At 33.3% G+C, this 20,732-nt stretch overlaps 2 protein-coding genes across 12 annotated transcripts in view; one reads left to right on the forward strand and one right to left on the reverse strand.

Annotated features, from left to right (window-relative positions):
• The window catches only part of LOC111515938 (protein FAM135A), a 72,577-nt gene extending 65,297 nt beyond the window's left edge, over window positions 1-7,280 (forward strand). For all 11 annotated transcript variants that reach the window (XM_074169483.1, XM_074169505.1, XM_074169499.1 and 8 more), the window contains 3 exons: window positions 2,373-2,584; window positions 2,726-2,885; window positions 6,961-7,280. In XM_074169483.1, coding sequence (XP_074025584.1) covers window positions 2,373-2,584; window positions 2,726-2,885; window positions 6,961-7,234 — 646 coding nt within the window. In that variant the 3' untranslated portion in view covers window positions 7,235-7,280. The remainder of the gene's footprint in view (window positions 1-2,372; window positions 2,585-2,725; window positions 2,886-6,960) is intronic.
• Window positions 7,281-15,446: 8,166 nt separating this feature from the next.
• LOC111516628 (E3 ubiquitin-protein ligase RNF25) lies at window positions 15,447-20,082 on the reverse strand. The gene is made up of 6 exons (XM_074169522.1): window positions 19,941-20,082; window positions 19,814-19,882; window positions 19,515-19,755; window positions 19,251-19,466; window positions 18,895-19,143; window positions 15,447-15,712 (listed from the first exon to the last, which is right to left on the reverse strand). Exons 1-6 carry the CDS (start codon window positions 19,961-19,963, stop codon window positions 15,602-15,604), a joined length of 909 nt encoding a protein of 302 aa, XP_074025623.1. The 5' UTR covers window positions 19,964-20,082; the 3' UTR covers window positions 15,447-15,601.
• Between the last annotated feature and the right edge of the window lie 650 nt (window positions 20,083-20,732).

The following is a 20,732-nucleotide window of genomic DNA, read 5'->3' on the forward strand; positions in this document are numbered from 1 at the left end:
ACTGTAATATCAAAAAAAAAGGAAAAAACATGACTGGACAAATGAGATTTATTGAAGGATGGCAGATAACAATTTCGGCATTTCTGCAACTTTGAGAAAACCTAAATAGTGAAGGAGACTCCTACATATTGACGAGGAATATAAATCAGGACTGTGTGGAAAATTATTTTGGTCAACACAGAAATACTTGTGCGGAAATGCCAGAAACCCAACTCCTATTCAAATTACCAGAGCTTTCAAAAACACATTTACTCTTCAGTATTTCACACAGGTAGAAGGAACTAACTGTCTTGAAGATACTAGTGAGATTCTATCTAGTATTACAGGTGAAGACATAAATAGAATGAAGATTCTTGTGGAAGTTCCAAAAAATCCCTATAAACCTTTGAGAGTAGAGACAAATGATTATAGAATTCTAGCCACTCCAGAAGGCAACAGCTTGGGCTATGTTTGTGGATATCTTTTGAGAAAATGTTTAAGAAAACATTCATGTGAAGTATGTACAAATTTTGCCATGGCGGCTAGTACCACACTGAATGAAACAAATGTATATAGTCATTTCAAGGCATATAGTAATACAGTAGCCACACAGTTTGGAAGTTTATGAATGCCTCCAAATTCATTTTCACAAGGTATCATTCATCTAGAGACAGAATTTGTTAATCAATTCAACAATTTATGTGCCACTGATTGCATAGGCAACCAGCTGAAAACAATATTTTCAAAAATCAATATTTCTCACCCTCGTGATGATTTTCGTTTGGATTATTTATTTTCTTTTTTCACAAGGTTAAGAATGTATTATACTTTGAAATTAGCTAATAGAAATTTGAAAACAAATGTTGAAAACAATCAAAAACTCATCATTCTGAAAAACCTTCAGAATAGATTAGCATAAGTTTTTGACCTAAATTGTATAATCTTACTTTATAAAATATACGTTTATTTCACCACCTTGTCTTATTTTTTATCAATTCCTAAACAGTTCACAATCATTCTGATTGATTCGGCCTTTACTTGATGAAAATCCATATCTAGTAATTTCAAAAACTACACCTCACGATTTGATCTCCACAAACAAAAGTTTGTGTATATCATGCAAAGAAGTAACTTATTAAATGAAAGAAGTAAAATTTCACTTACATGGAACACTTTCATCCTCACTGGTAGACATCCGATGTTTCGCCGTAAGACACTTGCCGTATCGGTTGTTCAGTAGCAAATATGGATAAAATTATACGAAAAAAAAACTCAATTCGTTCATGAAGTTTTTGTTTTCTGAATTGATTTTTTTTATCACACGTCCGTTAGAGGGAGCAAGACTTAATCGAAGGACTCCTATGTATTAAATTATAACAATTTTGAAAATAACGTGTTTGATTTTCGACAATTGTTATTATTTAGTTATTGAATTCATTTTTCACGTTATTTGCTGATGCTCAATAAAACATGATTAGAGAAGACCAGAGTTGGAAGTCACATTTTTGTCTTGTGCATATTTACTGCCCTGTTTCATAAATTATCAATAATTTTTTTTATCAGTAGATAGTGTTTTTATACTCTTTTGCAAAGAAATATTAGTTTTTTCTCCAACATCATCCATAGAGGAAATTTAACAATTCTTATGGAAAAGAAAAAGTTTGACTTTCAACCCCGGGCCGGGGATGGTTGTCATAGTATCTGGGGCAGGTAGTCACAAAGTAAATTGAGGAGTGAAAGTGGAATAATATAAGTAAATAATTATATTCAAGAAGAGAAAAAAGTGTCCCATTTGTAAGAAAAAACATATTTGCTCCAAATAAATAACTTCCTTCTGGTAACTAAAATACCAAAAATTTAAGTTCATCAGGCCGCAATGCTTGTAAACTAAAAATATCCATCCTAGCGAAATTATATTCAGTCAGTCTAAAATCCAATGAATATTCGAAAATTCATTTATTATAAATCTAACCTGGTAGCCTAGTATGGCAAATGTAACCTGGTAAATGTAACGCAGTTTCTCGAATATTCTTGGGAGACGAACCGAAATAAATACTTGAAGCCATAAATATGTATTTTTCTAATTCTTTCTTCTATTTGTCGGTGAAGATTTGCCTATACTTTTGATAGCCAATTCATGGTATTGATACCACCGTGTTGCTTATCTCTTCGACAGTGAATTTTTTACAAAACCGTGTCAGAGTGCGATCCTTTGATTTTGTTCGATAAACGTTTTAGTTCTTCAATTTTCCAATATGGCCGCTGTGACAACCAACTCGTGGGACAATCATACCCGATCCCCCCTACATTACCAACTATAATAATTTTGCTATGCCTCACATAATTCTGCTATATCAAAAATCATGTTGTGTGATATTTCGTTATTTTTTCAGTTTAATCAACGAAATTATAAATTACTTAGACAACAGTAGTATTCGGCCGACAAGAATAAGTTTCGTTGGACACTCTCTTGGTAATATCATCATCAGATCTGCATTATCAAGACCTCAAATGAAGTTTCTGCTTCCAAGACTGCATACTTTCTTATCACTATCAGGACCACATTTAGGAACTTTATACAACAATAGTGGATTAATTAATATGGGTAAGAAACTCTTCAGCTCTCCCACAAATGCACACAAATATATTTTACATACTCTAATTCAACATAGCATTATCATAATCACTGTAAATCATATAAATATCATCATTTACATTGAACTCCGTTTGTATCAAAATCTTTCAGGAATGTGGTTTATGCAGAAGTGGAAAAAATCCGAATCCCTGTTACAGTTATGTTTGAAAGATGCTGTGGATCCTCGTCAGAGCTTTTTGTATCGTTTGAGTCAAAGAAGTACGTTACACCATTTTAAGAATATACTACTGTGCGGTTCCGGTCAAGACAGGTGTGTATTCGAATATTTTTGTACACTTGACAGAAAAATCAAACTCTAACAGATTCATAAAACAATTGAAGGTGTAAAAAGAACAAAGTCCGAGCTGGTAATCCGCTTTCGAATGGAACCTGAAGTACCAAACGTATCGCCTGCCACTGCGGCGTACATTATCATGGTATCTGCGTTGACTTCGAGGACGAAGATTATACCTTGAAGTCTCAGCAACTACCAATCAGGATGTTGTTATCTTTAATCGTGACTCCGTCCGTGAAAGCATACCTATGTTTTTGAATTAAGTGTCTTTTAAATAATAAATAAACTTATTGAGAATTGAGATATCAAACTGTCCTGGAACTATATTTTCAAATATTCAATACAACAGAATGACATAATAGAGAAATGAAAAAACACAAAACCAACAAAAAATCATAAAAAGCCCGACCAAAAAAATCCTTACGAAGGCAGACGGTAAGGGTGCGTTATTTGGGTCAGATCGTATTGCTGCGGCTGTAGAACAACAAATAAGCAACTCGCATTCCCTAATAGGGCTTAATCACACCAAACTACCTGAGTCAACATGAATACGCTTCACGCAGTCGGAATACCCAGTCATCGGAGATAAACCCAAGATGTATAAACCTCTAAGGAAGGTAGCCACTTACGACAGCGAAACGTCAGAAAGAAATTCCAAAAGTCGACGACCTTCAATCCCCAATGAAATTAATATTTTTATTTTGCTTTTTTTTAGGTTAATAACCTTCCACAATCTGAAAAAATAAAAGATAAATCAATAGAGAATCTAAGTATTAAAATTTGATTCTTTCAATTGATTGTTTTCCAATTTGTGGGCAAAATTTATGAATACCACAAGTTACTGACTAACTGGACTTTCCAGTAGGGCAAATGCACCGATTGTGGCCACTTGAAGAATTTGGTATCGTCGATTAAGGCTGTACCATTAAATACATGACAATTTTTCACTTTGATCACATTAAAGGAAACTGTACATGTTACTGACTTTGAAAGACGGGCATAATAATATAGTATACGGGTTAGAAAGAAATAGATTTAATAAAATTATTGTTGAATAGGATTTCGCCAGTTGTAGCCACATTTTCACCAGTTCTGGTCAGGAAGAGATCCGGTTGTGGCAAAAGATTGTCAATAGTGTTCAAAGATTGAACCATAGGTAGGTACCGATATAATAATCAGTGAATACCTATTTTATTGAAGGTCATAAGTAAAATGCAGAATTAAGTGGGATAATATTCTACATTTACTTCAGAAATAACAAACAGATACATATACATACTAAATGAATATATTATTATAAGAATTGCTTCATTTCGGGAACCGACAAAACCCCTCTTGTATTCATGATATTAGGCTCATTTATTTTCAGAATGATGTCTTTCCTTTTATACCAAAAGGTCAGGTGGATCAGGCCATTTTCATTGATTTATTTTATCCCACTGTTTTGCATTGTACAGCAGTCCTTGTTGTCAACAATTTCAGCGGGATAAAAATTGTTGTCATATCTGAGAATAACAAAGTCATCAGTAGATTTTTGATGTCTGTTAACATCATTGGTACTCTTTTATTGTTATTGTTAGAAGTATCTTTCTCCGAAATATTTTTTTTTGTAGTAGTCATCTTGACATCATCTTTAAGTTTCTTTTTAACATTCTTCTGTTGAACAGTCTTTTTTCAACAGCATTATTTTTTTACAGCTGTTCGTTTTGACTACTAAAATTTCAATCCATTCATTTGAAGTAACTACCGATGGAAGGCTAATCCTATCTTTTTTCGCGTTTTTAGAGGTTGTCTTTTCGGAAACTGCTGCTCTTCCTTTGATGATAAACTCGAGTGTTTTTGACTAATTCCTGGATGTCGTTTCAAGAACGAATCAAACCATTTTCTTCCTGATGTTTTCTTCATAACTTTTTGATCTACTCCACATTCTTCTATTATTCTTTGAAAAGACTACATTAGGCCTTTTCTGTTCATATGATAACCCTTAGCGGCACAATTTTTTTCTCTGTAACGAGTCCTAATTCACATTCAGGTCCTACTCGTCTACACTCATCAGCCGTTCTGCTCTCTAGTATATTTCTATTAACGTGTCAAGATGTCCTTGGCACGTTAAATTTTTTGGCATCAGTAGCCACAGGCATGTTTTCTTCCGTAACTGCTTTCCAAGCTTCTCCCATGACATTATCTGTGTATTGGAATAACTTTTTTGAAGTAATTTTTTCTGTAAAAGAAATCACCTTTTTAACATTTTCTCATGCAGTTGATTTGGGAATTGTTATCTCTTTCTATTACTGGCCACAACTGGATTTCACGTTGCAAAGCTCCTTATGACAATTGAAATTACTTAGGAATGAGTTACAAAAGTCAAATAACACACATGACAACCATCAATTTCATATAATTTCATCAAAATGTTTCTTAACAAATTCCTTAAGTTAAACACGAAATGCCACTATCACCCACCAGAAGCTGAATTTACACCTTTCTGTGAAGTGCAAAGAGTACACCAGGTGTGTACACCAGGTGTGTACTCTTTGGTGAAATGCGCGAAACACGGAACGTCGCATTTATAGTCCGAATGATATCAAAGAAGTGGGTGAACTGGAATGTTTTTGGCTATTTCTATGCCAAAGAGAAATATTCAAGCATCTTTCCGCGGCTGGCCACAAAAGGTGCAAAGACCATAAACGGAGCATCTGCCCTAGTTTATATAACCTACCCACTAACTTTTAGGGGTGAACTTATCAGTTTGCCCTTCACTACACTTCAGCAGATTACCTATTGATTTATCTTTTATTTTTTCAGATTGTGGAAGATGATAAACCCAAAAAAAACAGAATTTAATATTTGGTCCTTCACAAAAAAATGTCGTTTAAAGAATATAGTCTCTTAAGAGATCATAAAAATAAATCATAACGTAAGATTTTGAACAACGGTTCAAGTTATTACCTTGTTGTGAACTGGTCTTTATTGCCACCACAGCATTTTCTACTGTCTCTGTGAAAATACATAGATTGATAGCAGTTGACACATCTGGCAGTTGTTTAGTAAATAAATTTAAAAAGCGATCTAGAATATCTCCGTACCATATACTTTCAAAGCTTTAAGAAACTGAGTTAAGAACGTCGACTAGCTTGTGAATTATCAATTAAACTAGCATCTCCTGATGTAAAATTCGGAGTTACAGTTGCATACTTAAGTTTAACAGGAAACTTGTTTTTGTTTCCATTCAGACTTTAAAGATCACCACCGGAGCATCATTTCTAAATATACCTATGCGTGCATTTATCATATCATCACAAGTGGCCTTTTCGGGTTTTGCCTTAACGGATTTTCTGTAAATAATAGAAGTTACCCATTTATTCATCAATATTAACTTCACTGGACTGATGAAACACTGAGGTGGAGTGCTAGGCTTCTGGTCCCTCAGGCAGTAGATCCCCGTGACAGAACTCAGAAAAAATGTCAGATGTCAGTCGTAGGTATAGACAACTTCAAAAGCTGTTCAAGTCAACAGGAAATTTCATAAACTACATCTATTGATTTGATCTCCACGAACTTTATTCAAAAACAATATATCACGACATGTTTCGCTAACACAATAGCTTTTTCTTAATAATTTACGTACTTAGGTACTTACCTACGTAATTCACAGCGAAAAAGCTACTGTGTTAGCAAATCATGTAATATATTTTTTTAAATAAAGTTTGTGGAGATCAAATCAGTAGGTGTAGTTTATGAAATAACTATGGATCTTCATCAAGTAACGGCCGAATTAATCAGAAAAAAAAATTAAATTTGTGAAAACTTTTATTCTTGACACTATTTCATGAGTTTTCAGTTATTTATTGAAAACTAGAACTGAATCCTCTGATTCAAAATAATATACCAGAACTGTAACATTGTTCTCGATGCTCATACCACTACCAACTTAGTGTCATGTGAAAGGACTGTTTATCAATGATTTAGTTAATTATTACTTCCAACAGAGTAACTATAGTATCTGGACATATTTTGATGATTTATACATGCCTCTTCTTTCATTTTTCAGGTATGTTCCTTTACACTCGGCAAGGATAGAACTGTGCAAAGAATCTCTTAAAGATACATCGGACCTGGGTACGATCTACAGAGAAATGGTCCACAACATATTGTCGCCGATAATTGCTCAGAAAGAACTGAAATTTGTGCGATACGATATTCACCATGCCTTACCGAATACTGCCAATGCGTTGATTGGTAGGGCGGCACACATTGCGGTTTTGGATTCAGAACTATTTGTTGAAAAGTTTATGGTCATCGTCGGAATCAAATATTTCCGTTAGATTATACTCTTTATCAAGTTTTATAAATAAATATTTAATAATAGAATTTGGCGTCACTTGAAACCTACTGCTTACCGACATACTTTGATGGTTTCTTTCTACAACCACTAGCATTTGAAGATGTCTTGTTTTAAATAAGAAAGATAAAGTAAAAAGTATTTGATCCTCTATCTAAATATGGTATCAAAAAAGTCCCTACTAATTTTTCATCTCTAAAGTCACGACTAAGGAGGGAGTAGAAAATATGGCACCACCAGTTTTTGGTTTTTTCTTTTTCATTCCATATAATCTGCAAAATTCAATATTTTTTTCAATATGTTTCCTTTATTTCAATGTTTCCCCCTGTTCTGTACAAAAATGGGAAAGTAGAAAGCCAAAAAGTTTTTACCCCGGCAATACTGACGTTACTGGTCTTGTAAATCGGGAGAGGGATCATCTAAGACGTCACTTGCTCACATTCGCATAAGACATGACATGAGATCTCTGCCACTACGTTGTAGTATCTGCAGCTAATCCGGTCAATCTAGACATTGGAAGGTACATAAATTTACAACAAGCTGCAAACGCGTGTAATTGTTCAAAACATAGTTAAAAATAAGATTTTAAAATTCCGAATGATTGCGATGCCTGGAAAAAAGTTTATTCGAGGTAAAAGGTCAAAAATCTTCAAAAAAATCGTTTTTTCGCGATTTTCAGGAAAACGGTAAGTGTTATCATAAAATAACTTCAAATAAAAATTGTAGATCATGAAATTCTCTGCAAAAAATATATCAATACTTTTTTTTCTTAGAGCCACCGATTCTGACATACGACGAGTCAAAAAGTTATAAAAGTTTTAATCGTCATTATATGCACACGTTTCCACGCCACCTATGAGGTAGTGTACTTAGCGCGTTTTTTAACGTGGTTTCCCCAGTAGGCCTATTTCACATGTCTGTTGTGATTCTGTCAAATTGAAAACTTGCATAATAAAATCTATTAGGAAGGGTTGGAAATTATAAAAGCGATTGAAATTTTAAAAAATGTAAAAATGTATTCATCCGTGTCATAACCTTCAAATACTTCTTCTTGTCGTTCTTCTTCTTGGCCTTCTTCTTCTTCTTGATGTTCATCCTGGGTATAGGTAAACTGCGTCAAGAGTGATGTATCGCATGTTTCCTCGTTGGTATCAAATAAATCCTCCATTATTGGTGATTCAGCATTGAAACATGACTGGCCTTGACAATGTGTACATGCCAGAGAACACAACAGTCCAACTTTTTTACAACCACATTTAGCACTGCATCCCTTTTTACAGTTGCAAAAAATTGTGTTCAGCAGTTTTTCCGGCGCAGGTGGGAGTAAAGTCTGAATAGGTTCCAATGCATTGTCGACCAACTTCCAACCCCAGTCTTTTGGGTCTAGCTGATAACCAAGCCACACTTGAACTTGGTAATATACCTGGAAAAGATGTTGATGAGCAGCAACTGAGGTTGGAGGAAGACAAGCTAATTGCACCCGTTTCTTATTTTTAGGGTTTTTTACGAAACATGCATATCGACACTTATCTAAGCAGGTGGTTTTTTCGGAGCTTTGTACATAGAAAGAAGAAACTGAATCCCGTTGGTGATAATTTCTTGTTGAGTCGAATTACTTTTTTTGAAAACTTCGGCACATTGAACTAAATCTTGTTTTTCAAACATTTCAAAGACTGTTGTTTACCCCTTCTGTAAAATGCAGACGTCGTATCACAGCCAGTTATTGCGTGTAAAAATAGTATATGATTTTGACTCTTTGCAAAAGTAGATAAAGTTTTTGACGAATATATTTCGGTTTGACTTTGCGCTTTTCCTGGCTTTAGAAAGAAAATAATTTTTTTCAGGTGGAGTTCGAGCAGTAAGAAGTACGAGTAAGTCTACATCTTCACCAACAACAATAGTTGTATTTGTCAAATTGAATTGCTCTATAGCTGTTTCAATAATCAGTATGTCGGCATCGGTATTAGCCTGTTTAACCAATATATTTTCGCCAATAAACTTATCCTTCAACATTGAAATGAACCGAGATTTGTTATATTTGCAAGAAATTTCTGTTGACTGTTAGAAACTGTCATAAGTTCATCAAATAGAATATCGGACGATGAAGATGTTGCTAAAGTTCGACAACGCTGTTCTGCAGCTTTAATATTTCTCGTGCAATCATCATAGTCATCAAATACGACCGTAATTCTTTTACAACTTTTTGACTCGTCGTATCTCAGAAATGGTGGCTCTAAGAAAAAAAAGTGTTAATACATTTTTGTAGAGAATTTCATGATCTACAATTTTTATCTGAGGTTATTTTATGATAAAACTTACCGTTTTCCTGAAAATCGCGAAAAACCAATTTTTTTCGATATTTTTGACCATTGACCTCGAATACATTTTTTTCCAGGCATCGCAATCATTCGAAATTTTAAAATCTCATTTTTAACTATGTTTTGAACAATTACACGCTTTTGCAGCTTGTTGTAAATTTATGTACCTTCATTCTTATTTTTTAGTCTAATTTGACCGGATAATCTCTATACATATACAGCGTGACTCACGGTCGATGGTAGGTTAGACGTTTCTGGAAAACGCCAAACATGATTTTTCTGAAAATTTCAACTCTAACATTTTCTTACCTGTTCTATCGATCTAAAATATTTTCAGCATTGCGGCGTTGCCACTTCCATCAAAAAGTCCTAGCAACTTTATTTTTTTAAATAGAACACCCCGTATATTAATACATTTTTGGAATCGCTCTGGTATTTTGATACTTTTTTGTTAATAATGTCCTATACCTATCTCTATCTGTTTTCGAGATAATAAATAAATTGTGCTAAATATGGTCCAAAACATAGCCTTAATTGAAATTAAGTACATCAGTACTCTCAATTCATGAAAAGTTGATATTTTGATGATAGTTTGGACAAACCCGAAATATTCAAATAACACCAAGAAATCGACTCCATATCATACAGGGCGTACTAAAATTACTATTATTTCCATTGTGCATAAAAGTAGTCAAAAGTTCATTTTTTCAAATGAAACCCCCTGTTTATTACTCGGTAAATTGAAAGATGGTGAAAAATGCTTCAAGATGATATATCATGTCCCTATGCCTAAATCGTCAAGTTTTCTCAATAAAGTCGCTTCTTCTAGAAACATTATTTTTTTTAGAATTTGGATTTAGGTAGCAGTGTAATTATCAAGCTTATAGCAGTTAATTACTTCGGTAATTTACAAAAAGTTATCGACGGTGTTTCGAATCATCTTCCAAAATGAATGCAAATATCGATTATTCAAACGAAGTTCTTATGAAATTATTTATTTCCAGGGAACAACTGTACCAAAAATCAGTCATTTCTAGGTAAAAAGTAAGATTTTGTGGGCTAAAACATGTGAAAGTACAGACAATAACAGAATAGGATGATTCAAAATAACAAAATTATAAACAAAATATCACATTTCAACAATAAATGCTGAAAATGTTATCCATTACATTCTGAACACTTTAGAATGTTTTTTTGTACGCGACTTGTGGTTGCTTTTTCAATTTCCTAGGGATCCGGATCTTCAATACTCCGCACTATTCGCCGTCGCAATTCTTCTTTGGTAGGCACTGGAGTACTGTATACACCCCATAAAAAAGTCAAGTGGCGTGAGATCGGGTGATCTCGGTGGCCAATCCCACGGCCCTAAACGCCTAAACCAACGATCGTCGAAGAGTTTGCCAAGTTTCCTGGAAACTTCCTGGGTTTTCAAGAAAATCGGTTACAGTCGTCCTTAATATTTGGAGATATCTCTCTGCATTCAGTGTGTCTTCATAAATAAAAAAGCTAATTTTATTGTTCTTCAGAATACAGAAAACATTCAGGTCAAGTTTTTCTTGAAAACCCATTTCTTTTGTAACATGAGGATTATGATCAGCCCAAAAATGTTTATTCCTTCTATTGAAAATACCATCCCTCGTAAATTTTGATTCGTCCCTCCAAATTATTTTTGACAAAAATTCCCGATCTGTGTATGAATCAAAAGGGATTAACAAAAATGCATTCTATGTTCGAAGTCTTCTGCTTTTAGAGCTTGAACTTTGGTAAATTTATACTGATGCATTCCGTGATTTTTCAAAATTCGTTGTACTGAAGCATGTGATACACCTACATCTTTTTCTGCACTGCGAATGGAAGCTTCTGGATATGCATAAAAATATGCCAAAACGTTAACAGTATTGTCCTCATTTGAAGTAACAGGTTTTGGTAATGTTGAAGGCGCTTTTAACATTGAGCCATAGTTAAGGAAATTATTTTGTAATCTTACAAACTTCCTCTCGTTCATTGGTATTAATTCAGGATACATTTGGTTCAATTTTCTACAAGTTCTGGCAATGATTTGATCACACTCTCTGTCCGTGTATAATAAATAATTTCATAAGAACTTCGCTTGAATAATCAATATTTGCATTCATTTTTGGCGATTTTTTGAAACACGGTCAACAACCATTTATCAATTACTTATAAAAGTCACCAAACTGTCATAAGCTTGATATTTCCACGGCCACCTAGAAATCAAATTAATTAAACATTATTTTTTGTACAACTGTTATTGAAAATCTCTTTGATAGAAACACTTCAATCAGAACACCTACCAAAAAATCATTTAGAAAAGTTCACACATGCAGTTCGTGCTATTGGTAATATTAAATCCCTGTGAAGTTACTGACGATGACGAAGTAGTATTCAGTCCAACTGTAGAAAGTCCTTCATAACTAACCAATAATCCTCCTTAAAATAACGTGAGTTGGCGTATGTAGTTGTAACATATACCTTGTAATCCAAAGATCGTGTGTTCAAATCCCATGGACCCTATATTTTTTTTTATCATCAGCATTAACGTTATACAAAAAAATTTGTATGATACATTTGTTAAAAGTGATTTTATTTTGCTCGTGAGTTTGCTCCACTTGCTGACGCTCGTTTTGCAATAATCCCCACTCACAAAATAAAATGCAACTTTCAACACTTGTAGGTAAAACGTGAATAACTATTTTTCCACAAAAACGGCTTTATTAAGAAAACTTGACGATTTAGGTATAGGGACATGTATATCATCTTGAATCATTTTTCACCATCTTTCAATTTATCGAGTAATATACAGGGGGTTTCTTTGAAAAAATGAACTTTCGACTACTTTTATGCACAATGGTGTTATTTGAATATTTCGAGTTTGTCCAAACTATCATCAAAATATCAACTTTTCATGAATTGAGAGTACTGATGTACTTAATTTCAATTAAGGCTATGTTTTGGACCATATTTAGCACAATTTAATTTTTATCTCGAAAACAGATAGAGATAGGTATAGGACATTATTAACAAAAAAGTATTGAAATACTAAAGCGATTCCAAAAATGTATTAATATACGGGGTGTTCCATTTAAAAAAATATAATTGCTAGGACTTTTTGATAGAAGTGGCAACGCCGCAATGCTGAAAATAATTTAGATCGATAGAACAGAGAACAGGTAAGGAAATGTGAGAGGTGAAATTTTCAGAAAAATCATGCTTTGCGTTTTCCAGAAACGTCTAACCCACCGTCGACCGTGAATCACGCTGTATACAAAAACATGATAAACTGAAAGCCTAATTTTGTTCAGATGTTTTGAAACGTTTACAGTCCAGTGACTAGTCGTGTCAATACCTGCTTTATTAGAGCCATTCTTTGGTTTATCTCGGACATTTTCCTTGTAAAGATGTTTGAATCCGGAGCCCAAAAACGAAGCATTCCTGATACAACACGAGACAAATCTGTTTCAACCTATCACAGGTCTCACCAGTGATGTCAGGCTGAACCATGTACGAATTGCTACGCTCAACTGTCCTTAAAGAACAAGCCTGAGCAAGTAAAGGCAATAACATCTGTTATAAAGACACCATCTATTGGATCGACAGAAGACTCAATCCACGAAGTTGGCGAATGCTTTACATTTTGCTTTGCAAATGTATCTAACTGACCTTGTTTTGCATTATAAAAATGGCATTCAACAGCTGGGTTGTGCATGCACCCCAGAATGCTATGCCATATCTTAAATGTGCATCTGTCACAGTATGCACATTTGGCAGACTGGAACCTAGTTCGTTTGAAACCATCCTGAGAGCAAACATCTTGAGGCTAATTTTTTCAAAAGGGTTCTTATATGAAGAAGAATTTTGTACAGTTTCAATAGTGTCTACCCTAAAATTAGCTTTGGTAGAATACATTTGAGAGTGACAACTTTGGTTTCTCTGATATTAAAGGCTAAGAGATTGACATTGCAGCACAGATTGACTGTCTTGAGATCACATTCCACAGTGGCATGTAGCGTGAATATATTTGTTCATGCCACTGAATCAATGTGTCATCACATAAATATGTTTAATAACTTACGTGGAGAAGAAAAAGGCCGGTAATCAAAATTAATCCAGGGGTACTCCCACTCAAAATCCAATATAGAAGAGTTTGTCGATGTCCTGACAAATTAACGTCTTCCTGCTAGGTAAGAGGTAAGAGTATATCCAATTGTATTACACATTTTTAAATCTATAATGAGGAAGCTCTAGAATACTTCTGTTTATTTACCATTTCTTTCAGTTCTTCATGGCATCCCCAAACCAGTCTTGACGTCATTATTGGGTGCAAATGATCTGAATGAGGCCTGGCTGCACATATGATTACATTTACTTCTACCTAGCTGACAAATGTGTATTGACAAAGCAGCTAGTTATAATGTAAATGTTTACCTGGGGAGTATATTCCAGCTCCCATGCCATGTTCAGTTTCTGACTCTAATGTTGATGGGTATTTCTGCTGAGCATGTTCTCAGAATGACTGTTCATCATCCACTATTCGCGGATTATGATATTAACTGCGAAGTTGATGAAGAAAATTTGCTTTGGTTTTATGTTTAATGTCAATTCCTCCAAAAATTCCAAAATTTCTGTTTTGCCACATCCATTGTAGCTCAGGGATTTTTACAGTAAGAATTAACCCATTCTTCCCACCTCCGAGGTGTCTTTAATGGTGCTGTTGGTATGGTTTTTGTTCTTGTTCCAGTTATTAACCAGTAGGTCTTTACGTCCTGTTACTCAATCTTTCCAGCGTCAAATTTCATTTCAACTCTTAACAAATTGTTTTCTAAGCAAACTTATATTTTATGTGTCTGAAGACTTTATAGAGAAGTACATATGTATAGGAAAATAAATATTTTGAAATAATTTCTCGAAATATTCATCTCTCCCAACTACCTACACCATGGGTTCTGGTAAATGCCTGCCGGAAAATAATTACGGATGAACGAGAAACATCTGTGACACTAACCTCTGTATCTTGCATAAATTTCTGTCGGATATAATTCAATATCCAGCGTGGTATTAGCCGGGGAAGTAGTTGTTTTCCAAAACCTACTGTGTAGGTAGTTAGGAGGGATGAATTTTTCGAGATCTTATTTTGGAATATTTATTTTCTTGAATTGAAAGGGTTATATTTTTAGGAGTGATTAATTTTTGGGAAAGAAAGTTTTTGGATTTCTACTACTCCATCTTGATACAAAAAATGTGGGAATCTTCCAAAGAAAGGAATGAAGCAATCAATTTCAAAAGAAGTAACTCTATACATAGATGTGTAGATCATGCAAAAAAGTAACTCTCATACACAAACTGAAAGAAAAAGTCCTCCTGAAAATATAACCTTTTCAATTCAAACAAGATTCCTTTTGGCTGGGATTTAATCAAATAAGTGATTGAATGTCAACGATGACAAAGTAGATCAAGCTTATTTCATGACATAAGAATCGTTATTTATGAATGAAGAGCCCTAAGGCAAGTGTCTTAAGGCAAGGATGAAAGTGTTCAATATAAGTGGAAATTTTTACCTTTCATTCAGTATATTGTGTAGAAATCCTGTGAATAATATCTAATTTGATTCCATAACGAATGTTTGGAATACAAACTGAGTAGGGAAATGTATTCTTGTATAATTCAGTGTTCATATGAAAGTATTTATTTCAAAAGAATTTTTCTTTCATGTAATTGCTTTCTTCCTTTCTTTGGAAGATTCCTAATTTTTTTTGTATCAAGATGGAGTAGTAAAAACCCAAAAACTTTCTCAAAATTTGTTTTCTTATATTTTATGTTTTGTCAACTTTTTCGTTTCTTTATATGATGAAAAGAACAATCTTTAAATGCCATTTATTTAAATAAAATATAATAAATAAAATAAAAACACTTAGATACATTTGCTCCTATAAAACATGGCCAAAACAACAACTTGAGTATTGGAATATTCCCTTCATTTTCTTGAGAAGAGAAAATCTGATGGAATGCCTTGGTCATCTATTACCGGAACTGGAATTAACTCTGTAATCATACCTTTGTCCTCGATTTGCTACTCCGTTTTGTACAACAGAAACATTATTATGAATCAAACTAGGTCCGGGTTCCTGAAAACAAAATTGGTGAAAATTTCAATAAAATGTGAATATCCAGATTGAAAAAATAATTATATTATGATTTATTACAAAATTGGTACTAGAAACATGTAAGAATGGAGCTAAACCTCGGTATTGAAAAAAAAATTGACAACTTTGTATAAAAAAGTTGCTAGAGGACGTAATGAAATCTATGGTTATTACCTAAGAAATGATGATCATATAAATTATTGTAACCTTGAGACAAATTAAATAAGAAAGTAAAAAAAAATACAAAAGGCATCAGTCACTAATAGTAAACTACTATAAACTATGTGAATATAACAAAAAACGATATTACAAAAAAGGGTAAAAAAAAACAAGAAAACTTGCTCCTCAGGCAAATTAGTATGAAGTATTTCTGAAGTAGTGTGAAACAAAAACCCACATTGAACTAACAATTTTAAGTTGGTATGTTTGGTTATTAGATAATGACCCAGTGATGGAAGTAAAGAATATGACTCCATTGAAAATTTCTAAAAAACCTCAACCACTGTCAAATCTGACCAATATTTAACATGATGGTAGTTTAAAATTTCAGCATTCACATAACTAAACAAAAGAACGCCAAGAAAATTGTAAAACTAGTCTTGTTTATATAGCAGTATATATCATCAACTGACGATGCGATTGTACAGTAAAACACAAGTCGCAATTTCGTAAACTGTTTAGTGAAGATCTCACATTAAGGTAAAAGTTTTCATCAAGTATGGGCCAATACCATCACGAAATAATTAAACAATAATAATTTTTATTTGAAAAAGGGGATTTGTGGTCTACAGACATGAATGAAAGAAATAATGAATCAAAAACAATGTGACTTAACTGGGATTCGAACCCAGAAATAAATATAATTTATGTCTACATACCGAAATTCCACTCCCTTTCATATTTATATTACAGACGATAATGTATTAATAATTTTTATATTGTCTGTTATTTGGGCAGGTACACAAGTTATTTTTGACAGTTATGGGTATCCACTCCCCTAAATAGAAAAAAATTAACCAAATGTGAAGGGCAAATCATTATTAATTTATCTATATACTTCAAAAAACGAACATTATATGAATTTTGAATAAAATATTCCCCCATTTGGATGATCTTTCACAATTCAATTTTTAAGGATCTTGAATTGACGTTTACGTAATTGACAAATGACAAACTGGATTATCCTATCTGAATTTTATTCAAGTTCAAGTTTTTTTTAATTTCAAGGAAAGAATAATAATAATGACAAAAATAATAATTTTTATACTTAATTCTTTCCTAAAAAGAGTTAATATTTCTCAAAACCTGAGTTTCAGATTGCAGAAAGTTCAAGGAATTCAGAAAACATTAAATGTTAATTATTTATATATCTATTATCGAGTGAGACCAGTTTTACAATTTACTTTACATTTTTGTAGTTCCTAAAACAGATATATTCACAGGAATGATCCACAATGTTATATATGAAAGAGCATTGATATAAAATGTATCTTACATGTAGATGAAAAATTAATTCTGAACTGGTGGATTTTTTACATCTCTGTATCGTTGATATGGTGCAGAAATTCAAAGAAATTATTTCAACACATCACACTCAAATAATAAAATAATACAAAAAATTAAAAAAAATCAATTGCAAAAACTTGTATAATTAACAAGAACAAAACTAACAAACATTTTTTTGGACACCAATCAATGATTCATCAGATACATTAAACATCTTTAGTGCAGGCATTATCTTCCAGGTCCAGTATAAATTGGGTTCTTTCATCCCATTCTCTTGATTAATTAAAGATAAACAAGCTTTCACTTATTTGCCATCGAAAACTATTCCAAACATCTAACTGGACTAATGCGCACAATGAAAAAATTGTTTTTAAAGCTGCCATTGCTGCATTATCGGTCAACAGTCACTCACTTTACTGTAAAAGTTTTTGCTTTTCTGGAGGCAATAAAATAAACGTAGAGAAATTACAGTGGGTTGGAGAAACGGGTTTTCACATAAATACGGGGTGTGGCGACTCAAAATTTAAAATCTAAACAGCGAGGATTCCCCCTGGTTCAAATGTTTTCTTATGTGTCATATGACAGGTTCTGAGTTGATTTTAGTAAAATTTCAAAACCATTTCAATGGTTTTCATATCAACAATATTTTGAACCCTGCTCACATGTGACTAAAGTTTTATATTGATGCTCCTTCATATCCGAGTATTATGTTGTGTAGAGTTTATGTGAATATCTGTTTTAATTGTATAATGAACATTTTGAATACAAGGCAAGCCCAACTTTTTCTTCAACATTGATATGTGAGTGATCTGATTCAACAATTGTTTATCCTCTTTATTAATGTTTGTTCTCTTCTGCAAATTGCACTTTCAAATTGCTAGTGCAATTAAAGAAGAGAACAGTTACTGTTCTGTTTCTGTTTAAAATCTGTTTTTTCAGTTAACCAGCTGTTGCACCACTACGAAAGATAACCCTCAGAAGTCGAAACTTGTGCGAGCAAATGATTAACGAGGTCTTACCATTTAATGTGTGATTCCTAACACGGGTTGGACGATAGCAAGTGAAAATCGATCGGTCAGACTAGGGCTTGAACCACCGACCAACACAGCAGTCAATTCGAGTGAGTGAACAAAGCACCCACGTCGAACCGCCTGGCTACTGAACCGCCCTGGATGAACTACTTGTTAATGATGAATATAGTTTTATTTTGTTCAAGCAAGTAGACACTAACAAAACTAGGCAAGTAGAAGAGAACATATGTATCCAATTGAACAATTCTAAGTTTTCTACATGAAAAGGGATTTTCAATGATACAATTCTATTGAATTGTTGTCAAAATATATAGCTTCATCGAAAATAATAAGACTCAATCTCAGCTAGTGTTTTTTTACATTTTTCATTTTTTGTGTATATTGTAGGATTTATACTTTGATCAGCCTGAAACTTACTACAATAATGTTATGTTGAAATTTTTGGCTGAATAAAGTCTTGTTTAATAAAGTATCTCAGTTATATCATGAATTTAATCTCCAGCAATTCAAATCCAATGTGAGTTGCTACTTTCGCACAGGGACCGCTCTTAGAGTGCCTTAAGGATTTTCCTGTAGTGCTTGTGTTTTGACCTTAAAAAAAAACTTGAGAATCAAAATTGGACTTACTTCAACACTATCAGATGTATCTTCACTGGATTCAGTGATAAGCAGCAATTTATTTTCCTCAGCCTCAATGTCAATTATACCTCCCTTCTTCTTCTGGTATATGAATAGTTGTCTCATATTCTCTTGTAATTCCATCAACTCTCTGGTAACTTGGAAATTTTGAGCATTTTCTAAATCTTTTGGTGGAAGAGCTAATCGAAGCTCTTTGACATCACAGTTTATAGATTCCCGGCAAACAGGGCAAGTTGCCTGAATGAAAATTATCACTTGGTGAAAACTTCATTTCACAATGAAAAATATACTCAAACAATTTTGAAAATCATTATTGAAATAAATTGGAGAATGAATTATAATACCTGGTATCCTTTGGTAGACTTTTGCCAAGCTGGTAATTTATCTTGTTCTTCTTGAAAATGTCTTTTAGTTGTGATCAGATGATTTGCTAGACAATAAGAATGAAAATAATGATAACACTGTGTCTTGGTAAAGCTATCTCCATCTGAGAAACCATATAAACATACAGCACACTGACAAGTTGGCAAGTTACTTTCTGTAAGACTTTCTCTAATCAACTGAAAATAAAATATATAGTTACCTATTAAAAAAAAAATAATAATTACCTCTATCAACTCATACATTACAGCTTGACCAATGAATTCAGTGCACTTCTCTTTTATCGATTTATACAAGTTATTTATTGTGGAATCATCCAATCCACGAGGATTTCTCAGTTGAACAGAAGGTTCGCGATCAGGGTAATCTTCGGGAAGGCGAACTTCAAGGGTAACACACACATACTGTTTATCTATTTCATTAGCAGTAGAAGGAAATATCGTAGTTTTGACTAGTACTGGGCGACTTCTGAAAATAAATATTATTTTTGTGTCCAGAGTTCAATACCTATTTTATTTTCATATACTTCTCATCATAAGTTATGGAGATATCATCCATAAAAATAGCTTCCAGAGCTTCCAATTCCTCCTGAACACTGAAAATATTTTGTAAAACATCCATGCTTGATCAATCAAACAAATAAGTGTACTTACCGTTCATTGAGCGACATTTTCATATAATACAGATTGAGAATTGAGATCAATCAATAACAGTTTAAAAAATAGAAGTAAACATGTCAATTGTCAAAAGAAAGTCAATCAGCTGAATGCTGAATAAATGGTGACTGATAACATTGACAAATGACAAATCAGTTTGTTCGTTGGAAGGTGTTAGGGTTTTTCTTTTGGGCACTGATAAATAAAATATTTTTTCACGATCATTTCATTTGTAAAAATTCGTGAAACAAAATTCATTTCGGGGTGTGGGCTTTCACGGCTGGCGTCAATGTTATAATTTCCAAACGTTTCAACTGGAACTGCGGCAGTCTTCAGTGGCGTAATCGCCATTCAATTTTTTGGCGAGTTTCGGTGGAAACTGTAATGTTTGTGAAAATTGTGTAAATAACATCATGGATGATGTTTTATATGGTTCTATTACTCAATAAACGTCTGAAAATGTCATATTCCCATACCAAATAGTATTGGTATGGGAACAATGAAATAATGTTTCATACTGGAGTCATTTTTTGGACTTGAACTCACAGAGCCTCTGTCTTTCGTAATTAATTCATTTGAACTACTACAAAAAACTTTTGTATTCATGAACCATAAACTTTTACAAATAAGGGTTTTGTGATCAATTTCTTTTATAGCCGTATTTTCATGGAGGAACAATGAAATCTAATAAACTTTACTGCTCGGGCAGTAACTGCTTTAAAACTCGAATGCTCGAATGTTCAAACTTTCTGACCATCATTGTGTTTGTTGATAAAACTGTACCTACTG

This window comes from Leptinotarsa decemlineata, unplaced genomic scaffold (assembly GCF_025532065.1).
Source record: "Leptinotarsa decemlineata unplaced genomic scaffold, Ldec_3_MD MMD2_P_RNA_scaffold_11, whole genome shotgun sequence".
In the NCBI taxonomy this organism is placed as follows: domain Eukaryota; kingdom Metazoa; phylum Arthropoda; class Insecta; order Coleoptera; family Chrysomelidae; genus Leptinotarsa; species Leptinotarsa decemlineata.

Excerpts from the sequence above, each read along its gene's own strand:
- LOC111516628 (XM_074169522.1), bottom strand. The coding sequence starts at position 19,963 with ATGAAAATGTCGCTCAATGAACG. Across the intron at positions 19,883-19,940 it reads AAAATGTCGCTCAATGAACG|TGTTCAGGAGGAATTGGAAG; the intron begins GTAAGTACACTT and ends AAATATTTTCAG. Across the intron at positions 19,756-19,813 it reads TCCATAACTTATGATGAGAA|AAGTCGCCCAGTACTAGTCA; the intron begins GTATATGAAAAT and ends ATTTATTTTCAG.